The following is a 17,456-nucleotide window of genomic DNA, read 5'->3' on the forward strand; positions in this document are numbered from 1 at the left end:
TCAATAAATAAAAATCAGTTGAAAAAATGTTGATTGTCAATAGCTGAGCTTTAAACGAATTATTTAAAAAAAGTTATAGAAATTTATGAGTTTTTATTATGATAAAAATTAAATTTTATTTTGAAATAGTTACAATGTCATGCTAATTTCAGACAAAAGATTCCTAAGTCCAATCATGCAGATGAAGAGATTTCTTGGCAACAGATAAAATACTACATGTATAGACATATAATTCTATTTTTCGGGACATTTAATGGATTGATTATTAACTATACTAAGAAGCTCAAGCTAATACATTGAAAGGCAGTTAGTTTGATCATAAAACGAAATAGTATGCCTTTCAGTGTTTTTCTTTATATATCATTTTCTGGCTTGCATTCGGACATCCGCTTATAATTTTCTAATAAACTTACAAATTTAAGCTTTTCAGTAATGATAGATTGGTAAGAACCAGTCTCATACTCTAATCTAAACAAAATCGATCGCTTTATCAACCCTGGACCTTTCCTTTATACGTTATTAACTTTAAATAAGCTTAATTAAGCTGGATACCATATTTAAAATTGAATTTTATATTATCGTGCAACATACTCCTTTTTGCAATTTGTAAAAATTGTTCATAGCTGTTAAGGATTTTTAAAGAAAAAATTTTAAAGCTAATTATAATGAATTTTATGGTCGAATGTTAAGATTTCTTACTTTAGTTTTCGAAGATGAAATGAAATAATTTTATTACTATTTTTTAAAATAAATTATGTTCTAATTATTTATAATTGGTTTATTAATTGACTGGAAGAAAGGCAATTATTTGCTAATGAATCTTTGTTGCCATTTTTGATCTATTCGAGATTGTTTCGTTGTCGTTTCTGTCTCTCGTTATGGAACGCGTTAAAGAAATATTTAGCACTTGAGCATTCCTATAATAGACCTATAGGAAAGGCACGAATGAAAATAGCATGAAGAAAAAACATTGGCAAGAAGATTAAAAGATGATCAAAGTGAAATAGAATTGATTGAAATATTTTGATATAAAATATCTGCTTAGATGACAGGTATTGTGAAATATTGGAGTAAAAAGATAACCTTGTACTATAGCTTTACACATTCCAGTATGAAACATGTTGCTATATTCATGTTGCAATAAATCAAATCTAATCTTTCTCTAAATTACTATGTAAGAATAACATTGTTTTTGCCTACTTACACTTTAACTTAAAAAACATTTTCTTATATATAAAAAAAATCTGAATTGATTTTTGTTTCTGAAACTTGAAAATGTATACAAACGTGAAAAATGCTTATTTAAAATATATAGAAGAAATTTACTTTTAAATTATGATGAGAGTTATGCTTAAAATCATGCTTAAAGCAATGCAAGTTATATGTAAATATTAAGATCTATTTTAGTTTATTCGTTCAGAAATAAGCTAGGAAAGTCTCTAAAATGTTAATGATAGAAGCCAAAGAAATTTATCACAGCTCTCAAGGAATGGATACGGACATTGTTTTAAATGAATTAATTAAATGTTTTGAAGAATTTAAATGAAGCAAAGGCCTTATAAAGAACATCATGTACAGTATTAAGCTCTGTGGACACACACAATTCATAAAACATTGGATGGTAACCTTTTAGTTTATATATTTATCTTAAGGCTTTGCTAATATTTTGTTTGTAAATATTTGTAAACTGTCTTCTGATAAATAAAAAACTTCTTGTATCCTTACCTTCTCTTGATGGCAGGTTTAGGAACTAATAAATTATACCACTGTAACCAAAGCACTGTGTCTTAATATATATGATTATATACATATGTTAATCATATAGGAAAATGGTTCATCATAAATAATTTAAATAAAATATGGCTTTGATTATAATTTTTTGATTAGAAGTAAAAATGTATTGAGAGTTTAACATTTTTATAAAGTATATTATAGTAAGAATATTTACATATAATTAAATTATTAACTCAAAGCCATCCTGTGCCTATCAGCATTAAGGCACAGTGCTTGGCTGTGCTTTATATTCCAATCAGTTGAAGCGTACATAAATTTATTCTCAAAATTATTCGGATATTTCATCCATTTCACATTGAACTTCTAAACAGATGTCTCAAATGACACACGCCCAGTTAAATGTCCTTCATCAGTTTTAAACGAAGCAGCTGAAGATTCGTCAATGGATGTATTGGAATTGATATCCAGAGCTGTAGAAACCACTCGAATTGGTGAAGGACGGCATGGACTCCTAAATGGACCAGGATCTGAGCAGTAGGCTGAATAACGAGATGTACGAGCGGGTGACGAGCCTAAGGAAGTTGATGGAATGGTGCAGGTGAGGGAAAGGTGGGGATAGAGAAAGAGAAGTGCAAAGCATCAGAAGCAGAAGTGCTACTAAAATGTGCAAAAATTTAATTATTTATTTCTTAAATAAATAATATCAGAAGGAAATCTTTTGTCAAATGATAAAAACGGAGATTATTTTTACATTAAATTTTGCTGTAATCCTAATAATCACTAATTTCTTGTAAAAAGCTAAAAGTAATAAATTTGTCCTTAATTTTTTGACTATAGAATATTACTTTACATATATTAGAGAAAAATGTTTAATTAATAGGCATTATCTTAATGGAAAGTAAAATAAATACATAAAATTTATATATTGATCAATTTTGATTTTATATTTAATAATTTTTAAGTAGAAATAATAAGTAAATTAATTATACATCTTATTTACTTCAAACTGACTTCTATCAAGAGAAGATAAATATAATACATTTTAAAAATTTATATTAAAGTTAAATCAGCATCAATATTGTATTTGTTTCCATACTAGAAAATTCTAATTGTAGGGAAATTTCATTATTTCCAAGATCTTTCACTAATAAGCTATAAACATTATATAGTAGGTCTATTAATTTCATCTTAAACATTCTTCCTTTAAGGATAGTGCTTGACTACATTTTGGAAGAATGATGTGAATTACTCTCAAAGGAGCTTTAATCTTTAATCAAGGTGATGTTTTTATTATTGAAAATCTTGGAAATAATCAAACATCGTTCCAAATAAAATTTTCCCTTATTAAATATTAGTTATGAAGTTTTACTTCAGCAAATTACAATTATGTATTTATTAAATTTGAAATTAAATATAATTACCATCATATTATAAACAAATAAATATTATTCCTTCTGATAATGTATTATTAACATAAATAAAATTTTTTGAGTTCTATCTAATTAAAGCAATTGACAAGCAGGCTTAGATTCTACTAATTGTTTGAAGTTCTAATGTCAAAATAAAAATATCCATTAGTGCAAAAGAAAAAAAAAATAGTGCTTATATGTGCTTTAGGCATTGGAGTTACTTATATAAGGTTATATATAAAATTAAAAAGTTAAAAATAATAATTCTATGTAAATAAATATATGAAGGTTCATAATTACTACACTATAGTTAATAAAAATAAACTATTTTTATTCTAGTTAAAATTATTATTTTAAAATTCAATACTCAGTTTTATTACTAAACTTATATTATTTATTATGTTAATATATACATATTGAAATATTTAATCATTCATAGGAAGAAACTTCAATTGTTATAATTTATTATCTGATAAATAAATATATTACACAGTAGAACATCATGAAAAATTTATATATATATATATATTAATGAAATATTACACCAGTTTTAAAGTTATATTAATATATTCTTTAAAATATTTACTCCAAATAAAATGTAAGTTCTGTTTTATTTATTTATTTTAAAATTAATTCTTAAATAAGACTAGATAATCTATTTAGTAAAACTGATAATTTTTTCAAACTAATTATATTATTACTATTATTTTAATTTTATAAATTGTAGTTTATAAGATTACTTACAATTTATATATCAAATAAATTGATTCTTTATATACATTTATATATATCTTTAATTAATAATACAGCTTTTAAATATTTATATAAAAGTACTGTATAATTTAATATCTTTATTATATTTTGAAAATAAATCTTCGAATAAATTATAATTTTTTTTCTAAAAAAATTATTTATTATTTTTCTAATACTGTTTTATGTATAATTGAAAAATTTGAGTGCTGTCTTTATTTAGTTTTAAAGAAGAAAAAAGTAATATAAAAACTAAATGGAAAAAAAAATTGACAGATATCTATCCCTTTGATGGCATAAAATAATTTATTTTAATAAATATTATTATGTATAAAGAAATTTTTCAAAACTTTTTTATATTGTATCAATTTATTGGATGTTTTTCATTCAACAAGTTTAAAAATTTTATAAAATTGACTCTGCAAATTCTTCAGAAAAATAGAAGAGAATCTCTCAGCTGGGAATAAAAGTTAGAAAGAAATTGAATAGAGTTAGAAAAAGAGAAGGGATGAATTTTATAGAAAAGAATAAATCTGGATTTGATATTTTCTTTAAAATATATGTAAAAAAATTTTGTAATAAAATTATTAAATTTTCAAATTATGTAAAAATCATAAGTAGAGAAAAGATACTTAAATTACAATTGTTAATTTCAAAAAAAGGAGGAAAAAATCCATTAAAAGAGATATGATTAAAATTAAAATTCTTTTTTCTTGGAAAAAAATAATTAAATTCTATAATAATGGAATATTTTTCTAAAAAATATTTAATGAAAAATTTATAATTTTATTTGCATAAATTACTGATATATAATTGAAAAGTTTAAATATTTTTTTATTCTATTCATAAACCTTATAAAACAATTTTAATAATTCTGAAATAAATTGACATAAACTTGATATATGAGAATTTAATTATCTCAAAAATGCAAAATAATTTTATATATAATTATATTTAATTTGCCCTTTATTTTATTAAATTTAAATTTTAATTTTATGGCAATAAAATTTATCACAGAGTTATTTTACTCTTATTATACAAACTTTGTAGAATGAAAACTTTTTAAACATTTTTACCAAAAAAAATTATACATAGATTCTTTATGTTTTTACCATAATTTAAAATATAAATTTTGAAATAAATGAAATATTTTTATAAATAAATCAAATGAAATTTTCTGGACGGATTAATACATTATAAAAATTAATTTTTTAAATCTTTTTAAAGCAATGTGTGATATGTTAGAGAACTGATTATCACATTCACTATTTTAAAATAAATGACTAAGGCAGTTTGGAAAAGTTTGTGCATTCGATGGCAAATATTTTTAAAGTATTGATCATCTTTTGTACTTCTTAAAGTATTGATCATTCTTAATCAGCAAATTTTAACAATGAATTATCTGCATTATGAAGTGTCGAAAGTATAAACTTAAAACTTTAAGGCACGTAATTATTATTGAACTTATTACATAAGGTTATGTTATTTTTAGAAGTTTTGAACTAAAATATGGATCCTATATTTTTGAAAAAAAAATAACAACTGAAGGGAAAATTGATAATCGATGAGGCATAGACTTCGATGTTTTTGTTTTAAATGTATAAAAGCTTAAATCTCTTATTCTTTTCTAAATAATATGTTCAAAAATTATAGTTATTTAGTATGAGAAATATAGAAAACAAAGAGTGCTTAATTTCCTTTTAGTAAAATAGTATAAATGCTATTCTATTAGTTTATATGAATTTATACACTGGTTAATTGATTTATAATTCTAATAATATTTTGTTTCGATTTTTAGCGATTTCTTTTCTTTTGAATAGATAGATAAAAATCTGAAGTCTCAAATACTATCAACTGGACGGTGGTATATCAGAGCGATATTCACTATGGGGTGCATCTAAACGAACACTAGATGCAGGAGAAGATTCGTGACGAGTAACAATTATTGTTATGTTAGATTTTGTACCTATGCTGTCCGATGGTGCACTGCTTGCTCTCCTGTTCTGTGCCCTCCAGAGAAGAGATCTAACGTGTCCTTTTGTGCCAGTATGTACAGCATCCACACTCAGACTACGAGGTATGGGGTGACGCCACCAATCATTAGGGTCTGATAGTAATGTTCTATTTTCTGGCCTATGAAACTCATTTAGAGAGTAGAGCTTGTGAGTGATGTCTTTTCCGATGAGGTTATACATGATGATATCCAAAAATTGATTATTCTTTAAAACTTGACGTATTCGACGTCTCTGCCAGCATAGTAATCGACACGGTTCTAAAGCTGTCACAGTTACCTGTAAGGTAATAAAATTATTAAAATCTTGATAAATATAAAGACACGCTACAAATAAACTAACTTCAAAGTATGATAATTTACGAAAATCTTCGTTATTTAGCTTTATTTATAAATATACATTAACATAACTATAAATTTTCAAAAATAGGTACACAAAGCTGTTAAAGTGTATTTTGTATTTTATATTATTTGAATAATATAAAAATATATTCTATATTTTACTTAAGAGTCAAGCAAAATAAATGTTTTATAAGTCTATTTTTATGTTTAGGAGAACTTTAAAAACGTAAAATAATTTTTCTCCATTTTACGGAATTTTATGGAAATTTTCGTGACAAATACAATATTATATTATTGTAAGAATTTATAACAACACATTCCAGTTTTATATAAAAAAGTCAAATAAAAAATAATGTGAATTTTTTTATACGAAAAGAACCTTAAAATGAATACAAAATACTGAACCTATAAAAAACCAGCTTCTTGAAACTCTTTACAACCTTTTTTTCTACACATTTCCTTGTTTAAACACGATGCAAGTTAAATTAACAATTAATTAATTCTTGACTTTCCAGTTCAATCTGTTCATAAAGTTGAAGGAAAAAAGTCAAAGATACAATCGTGTTCTGTCGTAAAATGAAAATAAAGGCAATAATAATTATGTTGCCATTCTTATTTTGTTTCAATCGATTAATTGATGAAATCAGACTTTCTTTTAATTTACTACTTTGTTTCGTTTAATTAACGTTGGAGAAAGTCGTTTCTCATTAAATTGAATTAATATTTATAGATGAATCAAGCTGCGATTGCCAATTTTAACGATGGGTTTGTTATAAATTACCTGTCTTAATGATCACGATTTTTATTCACTGTTTAAACTATTTAAAACACAAAAGACATAAATCTCGTTGAAATTACTGACATTTGGAACAAAAAGAAAAACCCATATTTTCAAAATCGTCATGCTTTTACAAGATTTATAATTATAATAAAAGTATTTATTATTATTTTTAAAATTGTATTATATACTGGCATATATAATTTTGTATAATTTATTTATTTTATTTATACATTTAACATATTAGCTAATTTATAAATTAATTTTAGACCTAAAACTCTGTAACACTTGAATAAATAAATTATTTTATATATGAAGTTTGTCATTTTATTAATAGTAAATTTTTATAACATAATAACAAGATTCTGTCTTTATTAATTTAATCTAATAACGATAAAGAATTTATTGTTATTATTAAAATTATTTCATTTTGTTAAAGCTATTTGATTTCTCAACATAGTCAGTATTATTTACACAGGAAATGTCTTCAAGGAATTTTAAATTTTCTCACACAAAATTTATGACAATACAAGTATAATTAGACAAATTTGCATTTAGATTTTCAGGCAATCAAATAGCAATTAGATGATAATGTATGATTTTAACTATGTTTCCGCTTCAGTTAACAGCATATGATTTAAAATATATGACTCTAAACCACGATATAGAAGTTTAGTTAGATAAAATGAAATATATTATTTCTTGGTAGATTGAACATTAAATTTAATGTGCCCACAATACCTGAAAACTTCGCAATGTTTTTTTTAACAAAAAGAATTAAATATTTCTTTTTATTTCAAATAAAAGCCTGAGTTTTTTTCTTAAAGAATTGTATAAGCAAAACTTACGTTAAGATTGTTTAAATATGATGAAAAAATAACTTCTCTTACAAACAGATATACAACTAACATTAAATAAATAATGTAACTAACACAGTAAACAATTTATTTGTTTTTTTTACATGAACGACATGTAAGAAAACATAAACCGTTCATGTTTTCTTACAGAAAAATTTTTCTATATTTTGTAAATGTATTATGAGTGATTAAATTAATATGCATTTCTTAACTGATAAAGCTTTTTTCTTCTATATGTAAATACGTTTACTATATTTATATGGCAACATTACAGATTTAAAACATGTAACTTACATATGTATATAAGAATATGTTACCGCATATACTGACATATAAGCCGGCCTCACGATTTTCAGCTCAGTATTTTAGTTTAGATTTATATTTATCGTACACGTAGACTCCAAACATGTTATCTATCGGTAGGCTAGAATTGAAACGTGTATATGATATAATGTAAACATATGGAGAAAACATATAATAACTTTCATCGAGACACTAATCATAATACCTTTCAATATAGTATATGTATATTGTTAGCTCATACAAAAAGGGAATGTGGTTATAGGATCTACATAGTAATCGTTAAAATTTTCAGTGTTTCTTTGATAAGATCTACCGGTAAGCCTATTCGAGTCAATTAATATCTCTTATAAATTATTTATCACAGTTTCACAATAGTACCACTATGTATTGTACGGTATAGAATAGTACACCTTTCGTTTAAACTTCCGCCACCTGCATCAGTGATCTATTGCTGGCGTATCAGCTGTTCAAAACAGCGTGTGGTGTAGTATTCATTTATACTTAATTTTATTATATTAATATGTTATATATGTTTATGTTAGTTAAATAAGTTAAAAAACACGAAGTTTAGTTGGAAATAATGTGTGCGCGTGTGTTGCTTTTTTCAATATATATACTGTAGTACTGTACTGTATATATAGTAGAACCTCACTAATTTGGTATAATTTGAGAAAACCTAGTCCAAATTAACGAGATTTTACGAAAAAGTAACATATTTTTCAGTTCTCAATGCGTACGCGATTTTTGTTTTTTGCGATATAAAATTAAAACAGGTTTTTATTTATTACAAGCTTTTTAATGTTTTTTTGATAATTTTCTGATTATTAAATTTAAATGTTAAATTACTAATCAAAGCTATAAAAATAAAATATTAAAATTAGATTATTCAAAAGTAAAGATATATATTTTTTCTTTTCTCTAGAAACAAACAAAATTCGTTATTATTAATATTTAATTTTTCATTTCATAATTTTTAATTAATAAAAAGTAAATATATATATATTTTTTTTTCTGTAGATAATTAATTTTGTTAATAGTTTAAAAAGATGGAGAAATGAAAATATAAAATTTAATTCTGATTGTGAAATAAATTTTTATATTAGTTACTCGACTCTATAAAAGAGGACATTTTTTTTTCTGTTGAAATTATTGCTTATTATAGGAGTAAAGTACTCTGTAATTTTCCTAAAACTTGATGTTATATCAAATTAGTTATTGACTTGATGATGTTCATCGCAAATTCATAGGAATCTATTATTATGGCTTCATGATATAACCAACCATTTTCCTATAATCAATTTTTCTAACTTCGCAATCTCCATAATAGGCCTATAAATCTACATTTAACTGTAAAGATAGTTTAAACTACTTCAAACCGTATCAAGATATGATATTATAATGTCAAAGGTTCTTAGAATTAAAATGCAAATTGCTTTTAAGACTGTTATGACCTGTATGTCTATGTGTGTTTATTAATTTAATATTTTATCTACAGTATATCTCTGTAGATATACAGAATTATACATTAAATTTTACTTTTAATAATTCTATTGCTTATAAATAAATAAAAATTTGGAATAAGATTACTGCACCTGCACTATTTTATTGATAGTATGAACTTAGAAAAAAAATCAAAATTTCTAATAAAAGATTACATTCTTTTTCTAAAAAATAAGTCCAATTGAACAGAAATTAATTAAGATTAAGGTTATGTTAATTTATGTAATATAGTGAACGTATAGAACATATTAGATCAGGTATCAATATATATTACGACAATTGTATCAGATTCAATAACACATAATATGAATCGATAACTGCTCGAATTGTTACAATTTAAGCTAATTCGTATAAGTGTATAAGTTTTATTAACATTAAACTTTATAAGCAATTTATTCGTACTTGAGATATAAGAAGTTACTATAATAAATTTATTATTCACTACCACATAACACAACTCTTCTGAAACTATTAAGATCTACGGATTCCTTCAAAATATCAAAAAATGTTTGCATACTCCTATGTATATGCATTTTATCTGTACACATAAATAAAAATACAGTATATATTGAACAAGTAAATGCATTAAATAATGCACAAGAATATAAAGAGCTTATGAAAGAAATTATATTATAAAGAACTTATTATGCTTTCATAGTAAAAGTTAGTACATTCGTAAGTTGCTTTCCTTTACCTGAGCGTGAAAACAATTTATACGCGCTAAGTGTAAACATGAATTGTGGTGTGGATTGAACGCGCTCTACATCTTGTATACATTCTAATCGTATCAAAACTAATCAATAGTTTATTCTAATAAAACGTATTGTGATTCTATCGGTATACTTTAGGGAAGTAAACGTATATTACTAGATACTTTTTGACTGTTTTGCGGATCCTCTGAAACTGGTCTGAGAAACGTACAGGTTCAAACCTCATTTTGGGATCCAAAATGATAATAATAAAGAGAAACAACTTAGTTTTGTATTTACTAATATTTTAGTTTAAGTAAATTGATATTTGTAAAATGTTTTAGAATATAGAATATTTTCTAAATATAATTTAAGTCATTAAGATCTGTGAATCTCTGAACAATAATAAAAGATTTTAAAGAAGAGGATTTTAGAACTAAGTCAATTTTCAAGAAAAATATCATTAAACATTTTAAAATTATTATTATTGTTGTTGTTGTTTTTGAAGAAGAAAGTTGTTGAATTGCAAAAAAAAAAAAAAAAAAAAAAAAAAATATGATTATGAATTTTCATGAAAGGTTATATGCATGTAATGTGGATACTGAGATTAAGTGATTTGATATGCAACAATTCTTCTAGTATTAATATGAAAGTGCGGTGTTACGTCATAGACAATATTGCTGAAGTTTCGGGTTCGGTATAAGTCATTACATTTATAAGAGATCTGATACTGCTTTTTGTATTAAACGACTCAAACTCTTGCCTAACTCTTTACTTTATGATAATTATACAACGCGATAATAGATATAATAGATATTTTAAATGTATTAATAATGTTCATAAATAAACTTACAAAATAATTGATTTTTAGTTCATTTTTAAGTTAATGCTAAATATATTTTATGTAATTTATTAAAATGATATTTAAAAGAAAAAGTCTTAAGTATAAATCGAACGTGTTAGATAATTCGAATATTTCCTTCGGATCTTTGCATTTCGTATAGAAGTAATGTAAAAAATTCCTCTTTAATTCGAACTTTTTTCTTTCTTTCTTTTTTTTTTTTTGGTTAATTCAAGGTAAAATTGTGAGAGGTTTGCGAAAGATATGCTTTTTAGTTTGAAGATGGTATTTTGAGGGACAGGGAAACGTGTCTTTCAGACCCTCAATAAGCTCGAGAAATTCACTTTAACAAGCAAAATACAATAAAAACAATCCGAAACTTCAAGCTAATACTGTAATAAATTACTTGTAATTTATTGTTACAATATTATAATGTCAATATTCAACTTTGTCAAATTCAAACATTTGTATAATTCGATTTTTTGCGGTGGTCCGTTCAACTTTGAATTATTGGGCTGCAATTTGAAAAAAATTGTAGACCTATAAATTCCCACTGTCGTGTGTCTGTCCATTCATCTTTAATCTCTACAATTGTATTAGATAGATGAAAGATGAGACCAGATATAGAAAGATTTGGGGCAGGAGATCCAAATTAACTATATACAAACATCCAATTTAAATTGGAAATCATGTTATTTCAATTTAAAAATTTTCATTGAAAGAAGTTACATAGATTGCTGGCATGACTTTATTGCTAACAGGAAAAGTATGTTGTACAAGGACAAGACAGTACTAATTTGAGATGAAGCCTATATATTTTTAAATTAAATAAATTTAAAAAATATGATTAAAAATTGCAGCCCGGCATTTCTATGCTGATGCAAAATAAGAGAAAATGAAATAATCAAACAGTAATTAATAGCATTTCTTTCATTTAAACATAAATTAAAATTAAATATTGTACTTTTTAATTTACTAAACTGTAAAGGTTTTTAAACGTATATTTTAATATAAATAAATAAATTTGTTTACTGATTCCCAAACGATTCCAAATAATTTATCGATAGAGACCAGGTTTGGAACTTATCTGTAGAATGTATTGTTGTATATTAGCTTAATGATTACATAGATAATGTATATTTAAGCAAGATGTTTTGCATTTTTAATTTCTTAATTTATTAAAAAAATCATTTTAATAGAAATTTTAAAAAATTTAATTATAAATATAAATTAAGTTTGATTTAATTAAAAATTTCTAAACATTTTAATTTTACTAAATTAATTTAAAAGCGTATCAGAGTTAATCCAGCATAACATTCTAGAAAAATCCGTTATAAATTTTAATTTTCTAGTAGAAAAAAATATTCAAGATTGTATTTTCTTTCACAGAATAACATTTGCAAATTTTTCCGCATTCCTTCATAAATCATAAATTCAATTTCAATGACATTTAGAATGGTTTATCTCACCAAACTTGCAATTTTCATTCCACCAATTTTTTTTATAAATTAAAATATCATTTATGTTTTTCTAAAGTTAGGCGCTTAGAATCTTTAGTGATATTTGTTTTTCTAATGGTATTGTAACTCTAGTATAAATTGATATACGATCTTGCATATCTGAACATACACATTCACGCACGCACACACACACAACATATATATATATATATACGAATGTATGATTCATAAACTAATTCATACTGATTTTCTGTAACTATATCAAATGTAATTTGAGAGGCGACATAGATATAGTCTTCAGTTACATCCGGTGTAGTTATCATTGATAACATAAACTATGTAATCACAATACGGTGTCACCTACAGCAAAGGATTCTGATTAAATGATTTCTATAGGCGAAATTAATTGTATCAGAATAATAATTTGTTTAATCATACCAAAAATTCCTTCACGAACTTCTATTACTTCCAGTAATGAACATAGTTATGCCTCTAGAAAATAAGAAACATATGGAAGTTGATGATAAAAATTAAAGACCAAATTAGAATTTTATAAATAGTACCGCTAATAGTTTAAATATGGCAAAATAATAATAAAATACATAAAAAATAAAACAATAAGTACAAATAAAAACATTGATTATACAATATAACAGCTGTAAAAGTTTATTTTTATTTTTTTATAGTTCTTTAATTCTGTAATAAACGTTTTCCAAAATTAAATTTTGTAAAATTTAAATTAAGAATTCATTTAAAATCATATTAAATATTTAATTAAACAAACTTAAACAATAAAATTTAAATTTAGATGACATTAAAAACAGTAATAACGATATTAATTTAATTGTTTATAAATAAATAAAATAATATTTAAAATGGTTAAGCATTAAACATAAAAAAATGCTTATTTAGAGACATCTGTTTTGTAATTATTAAAATTTCTAATATTTTTCTTCTATAATGGAATTTTCTGCATCAGAATTGCTTTTAACATTTAATGGATTATAATTTTTGAAGAGTTCGTTGCACTTAAAGTACGTTATCTACGTTTAAAAAAGAAAAGAAACTAAATGTCGTTTATATGTATCAGGTTTCGTGCTGTTCTATTTTGTTATAACTTTATCGTTAGTTATTCTACATAAATTTTTATTCGTATATTGGTGATAAACGACTCTAACAAATATTGACAAAGTAGTAAAATAATCAACTAAGTTAGAAAGAACATATATAAAATTGCAGTTGTCGGTTGGATACTATTATTTAATGCGTTCTAATAAGTAAACACGTTAACTGATGATATATATAAAAAGTTAATTGAAATTAAAGCAAGGACATTTATCTTAGAAGCAAAGAAAAACATATTAAATTACTCTACCTGAAATAATTTATCGCTATCTGTTGGACATGCTTCCCATTCGGGAGAATCTATAAATTCATTTGGATTTATGTAGTGCAAGAGAACATCTTCGCAGGTTGCCTTCATTCTATAAGTACAATTCAAAAACAGGTAAATTTTAAAGGCAAACAGAAAAATGTCATTTTGCGAGAAGAAAATTTTGAAAAATTACTAATTGAAAAACTCATATCCTTCAAATTTAATTATAGAATACATGAATAACCTTTAACTTTCCGCAAAGAGAGATGCATCGTCTTCTAGTGATTTTATTTTTCAACCTGTATAAAAGCTGTTGGTAGATAAATGGCTTACCTGCCACTCAACAGAATGGACAACCTTTCATCTGCGGAAGTGATTCCTTCAATGGCATAATGTTCGTTCTCGTCCACTGACAAAATTTCAGCTTCCTTTATCAATTGTTTGTAATTCTTCTTGTTCACTTTGAGTGGTATGAAGACTTTGTTAAAGAGGTCCATCAATTCTGGATCAATTCTAGGAGGGATGTTTTTATATGCCAAGTAAAAAGAATGGACGCAGTTAGTGAGCACAAATGTTAGGTTCCAAGCGAAGATATCGGGTGCACAGACATCTACACCGGCCCATAAAGTCACCATAAGAAATCCAACAGTTAGCATAATACGTTTTATGAGAATGCTGAAGGTAAAATTGTGCGGAACTAAAAAAGCTGCTGCGTAACACAGATTAGCACTTTGAAACAGAACGTGTTTCGCATCACTCCATTCTTCGCAATAATAATCATCTTCGGTATGGTTACTCGTTGTAGCGTTCTCTAAAGCGCTGTTTGTTACCTTGAAAACATAAAAAACTTCACGAACACCGTCATTGGCAGTCCCTTGAACTCTTCGATTCTTCAGTGCTTCGTTTAGGGCTTTCTGTATCGCTGTTTGAATATCTTGAATTACCATTTCGGAAAATACCTACAGAAAAAAAAAGAAGACAAATTAAGGATTTTTTTGTCAAAAATTCAATGATTTCATTAAAAATAGAATATCGAATTTTTTTATCTACTTCTCGACAGGGCGGGACATTGATCTCCAAACCACAAATCTCTTTGATGATTTCTATATTATAGTTATTTTAAGCATATGATCGTAACTCTTTTTATGATTAATTTACTGTCAAATATATGTTAAAAGTTAGTAATAGATACGAATCTTTTAGATTTTAAATGATGATATATTATAATTTAAAATTTATGTAGATCATTTTTTAAATAAATTATTTTTAAGAAAAAAATAATAAATCTATGAAGTGTCTTGAAAATGATTAAAGTTTGAGTAAATGCAGAATAAAAAGTTCTTTAAAGTGAGAATTTATAGAAACTTAAAATAAGATTTCAATTTATATGGGCTATGATATATTTTATTTTGAATTTACAGTATGCTTCCGAATTTAGGTTAGGGATGTTTATAGGCGCAATAGTGATACCCGAACGGCGGTGTAGTAACTACAGTATGTTCTCATTAAAGCACCTCTTTCCATTTACTAAGATTAGCGACCTCGCCCTGAAGTATGAAAACACCAAACCCATCGGATCGATAGTGGGTTACGTGCGCAAAAACCTTTTAAATCCCCTTCATGGACATAACTTACTGTCTAAATCGTGACTTTTTTAGATTTTCCAGATTATTACGGTGCAGCATCGTAAATCAAATCAATCGAGACACAATTTTGGAATTAAAATGTCGTACAAAATTGATTGTCCCTCACATATAGTTAAATCGGTAACTGTAATCGAATTCTTATATTTATAAAATCAAAATTATATATATATATATATATATATATATATATATATATATATATATGCATTTAAGGTTTGTAATATAAATATACAAATACATTTATTAAACTTTTTATATTTAATGTTCAGGATATTTTATTCTTATACTAGAAATAAAAATTTAAGTAATTTTTAATTCAGTATGTTTAAACATTTAAATCAAGTTTTTCAACGTATTTAAATTTTAAAATCGAAAAGATGTCTCATTAGTCTTAGCCTACTGTCGTAGAAATTCCGATAATTAAAGTTAAATTTAATAATTATATCATTTAGTTTTAAACTCGAGTTCAAAATTTAAGCTATCATCCGCATAAGATGTGAGATATGGCCTCTGGAAAAGTACAATTGATTCCGAAGATCTCAATAAACCCACAAGCAATTTAACTAAGAGAAACTATTTAATTGTTATTAATGCTTTAATTATTAATTTAATTAAAATATTACTTTTTCAATTTCTTTATTAATTTTCTGTTTAGTTTTTAAATAGGAGAGTTGTACAGTGTCTACAACTTGATGTCTCATCGAACATTAAATTAATATAATAATTTTATTTAAAATTTAATGAAATATTAAAGAGACTTCTATTATATATTTCTGATTTTCTACAAACTATAAATACAAATTTAATAACGAAAATAACTTCGACTTGATTTTTTTTTTTTTTTGAATTATTCATACTGGAGACAGAATTCTTATCATATACAATATATATATTTTATGCTTTTCTTCAGTTTATCGTAACATTTTCATCAATTTGACATTTCATTTTGCGATGTCCTTCCTTTTATATATCTTACACTGTTTGTAAAGGATAAAATTCCTATCAAAACTAGACGAGAGTCAGATTTAAATGGAAAATGTACGATACGTCTATATTATTTTGACAGCTCGTCTGTATCTATCACATTTTAATTGATAAAGAAATCCGCATGGATTTGTGTCAAGATTATGGTGTTTATTTTTAAAATTCCAATCAGAATATTAATAGTATAACTTATTAATAAATTTTTTAATTTTCATTTGCGATTGCTTGCATAGAAAAGTATATACTGTATGTTGATGGCCGAATGGACGAGGCGATTAAAGTGTCAGCCTACTGTTCTGGGACACCCAGGATTTGATCCGGGCGAGCAGGACCAGGAATTTTTAGTGGATGATGTCCCGGATATATGAAGCGTGCCCTCATTGCGGACCCTCCCGAACACAAGAATGATATGATTTAAAAAAAGGCCCTCTTATTGCTCACAGGGCAGAAAAAGTAAAAAATGTGAAAAGTATACATAAATAAGTTTTTAATAAATATAAATTTTAAATGGTTTTTTAAGGTTATGTATTTATACGATATAAATTTTAATTGTTTATTAAAATTTCTATATCCCGTGGACGTATGAAATTTTAATTGATAGGCTAAATATATATTGCTACAGGAGGAAAAAATACTGAGAAAAGAAGTTTAAGAACTTTTCAGAAAAAAGTATCACTATCAAGTGCTTCTTATCTTTCAATGAGGGAAAAAATCCCTGGAGCTATTTTATTTCTAAAAGTCTATAGAATGTACTGTACGTGTGACAGTAAATCTTTT

The 17,456-nt window shown here is 25.0% G+C and overlaps 1 protein-coding gene across 3 annotated transcripts in view; it reads right to left on the reverse strand.

The window, feature by feature from the left end:
• Nucleotides 1–26: 26 nt before the first annotated feature.
• LOC136974824 (blood vessel epicardial substance-like) overlaps nucleotides 27–17,456 on the reverse strand; it is a 62,302-nt gene continuing 44,872 nt past the window's right edge. Inside the window, exons 2-5 of one of the 3 annotated variants that reach the window (XM_067269779.1) lie at nucleotides 14,407–15,008; nucleotides 14,050–14,158; nucleotides 5,860–6,184; nucleotides 27–2,306 (exon numbers count right to left, since the gene is read on the reverse strand). In XM_067269779.1, the coding sequence (XP_067125880.1) occupies nucleotides 2,098–2,306; nucleotides 5,860–6,184; nucleotides 14,050–14,158; nucleotides 14,407–14,996 (1,233 nt within the window). In that variant the 5' untranslated portion in view covers nucleotides 14,997–15,008 and the 3' untranslated portion in view covers nucleotides 27–2,097. Of the gene's footprint in view, nucleotides 2,307–4,879; nucleotides 6,185–14,049; nucleotides 14,159–14,382; nucleotides 15,009–17,456 lie in introns of those variants that run through there. The other 2 variants (XM_067269778.1, XM_067269780.1) reach the window with 2 other exon arrangements.

Source organism: Centruroides vittatus, unplaced genomic scaffold (assembly GCF_030686945.1).
Source record: "Centruroides vittatus isolate TY-2023 unplaced genomic scaffold, ASM3068694v2 contig_357, whole genome shotgun sequence".
Classification (NCBI taxonomy): Eukaryota; Metazoa; Arthropoda; class Arachnida; order Scorpiones; family Buthidae; genus Centruroides; species Centruroides vittatus.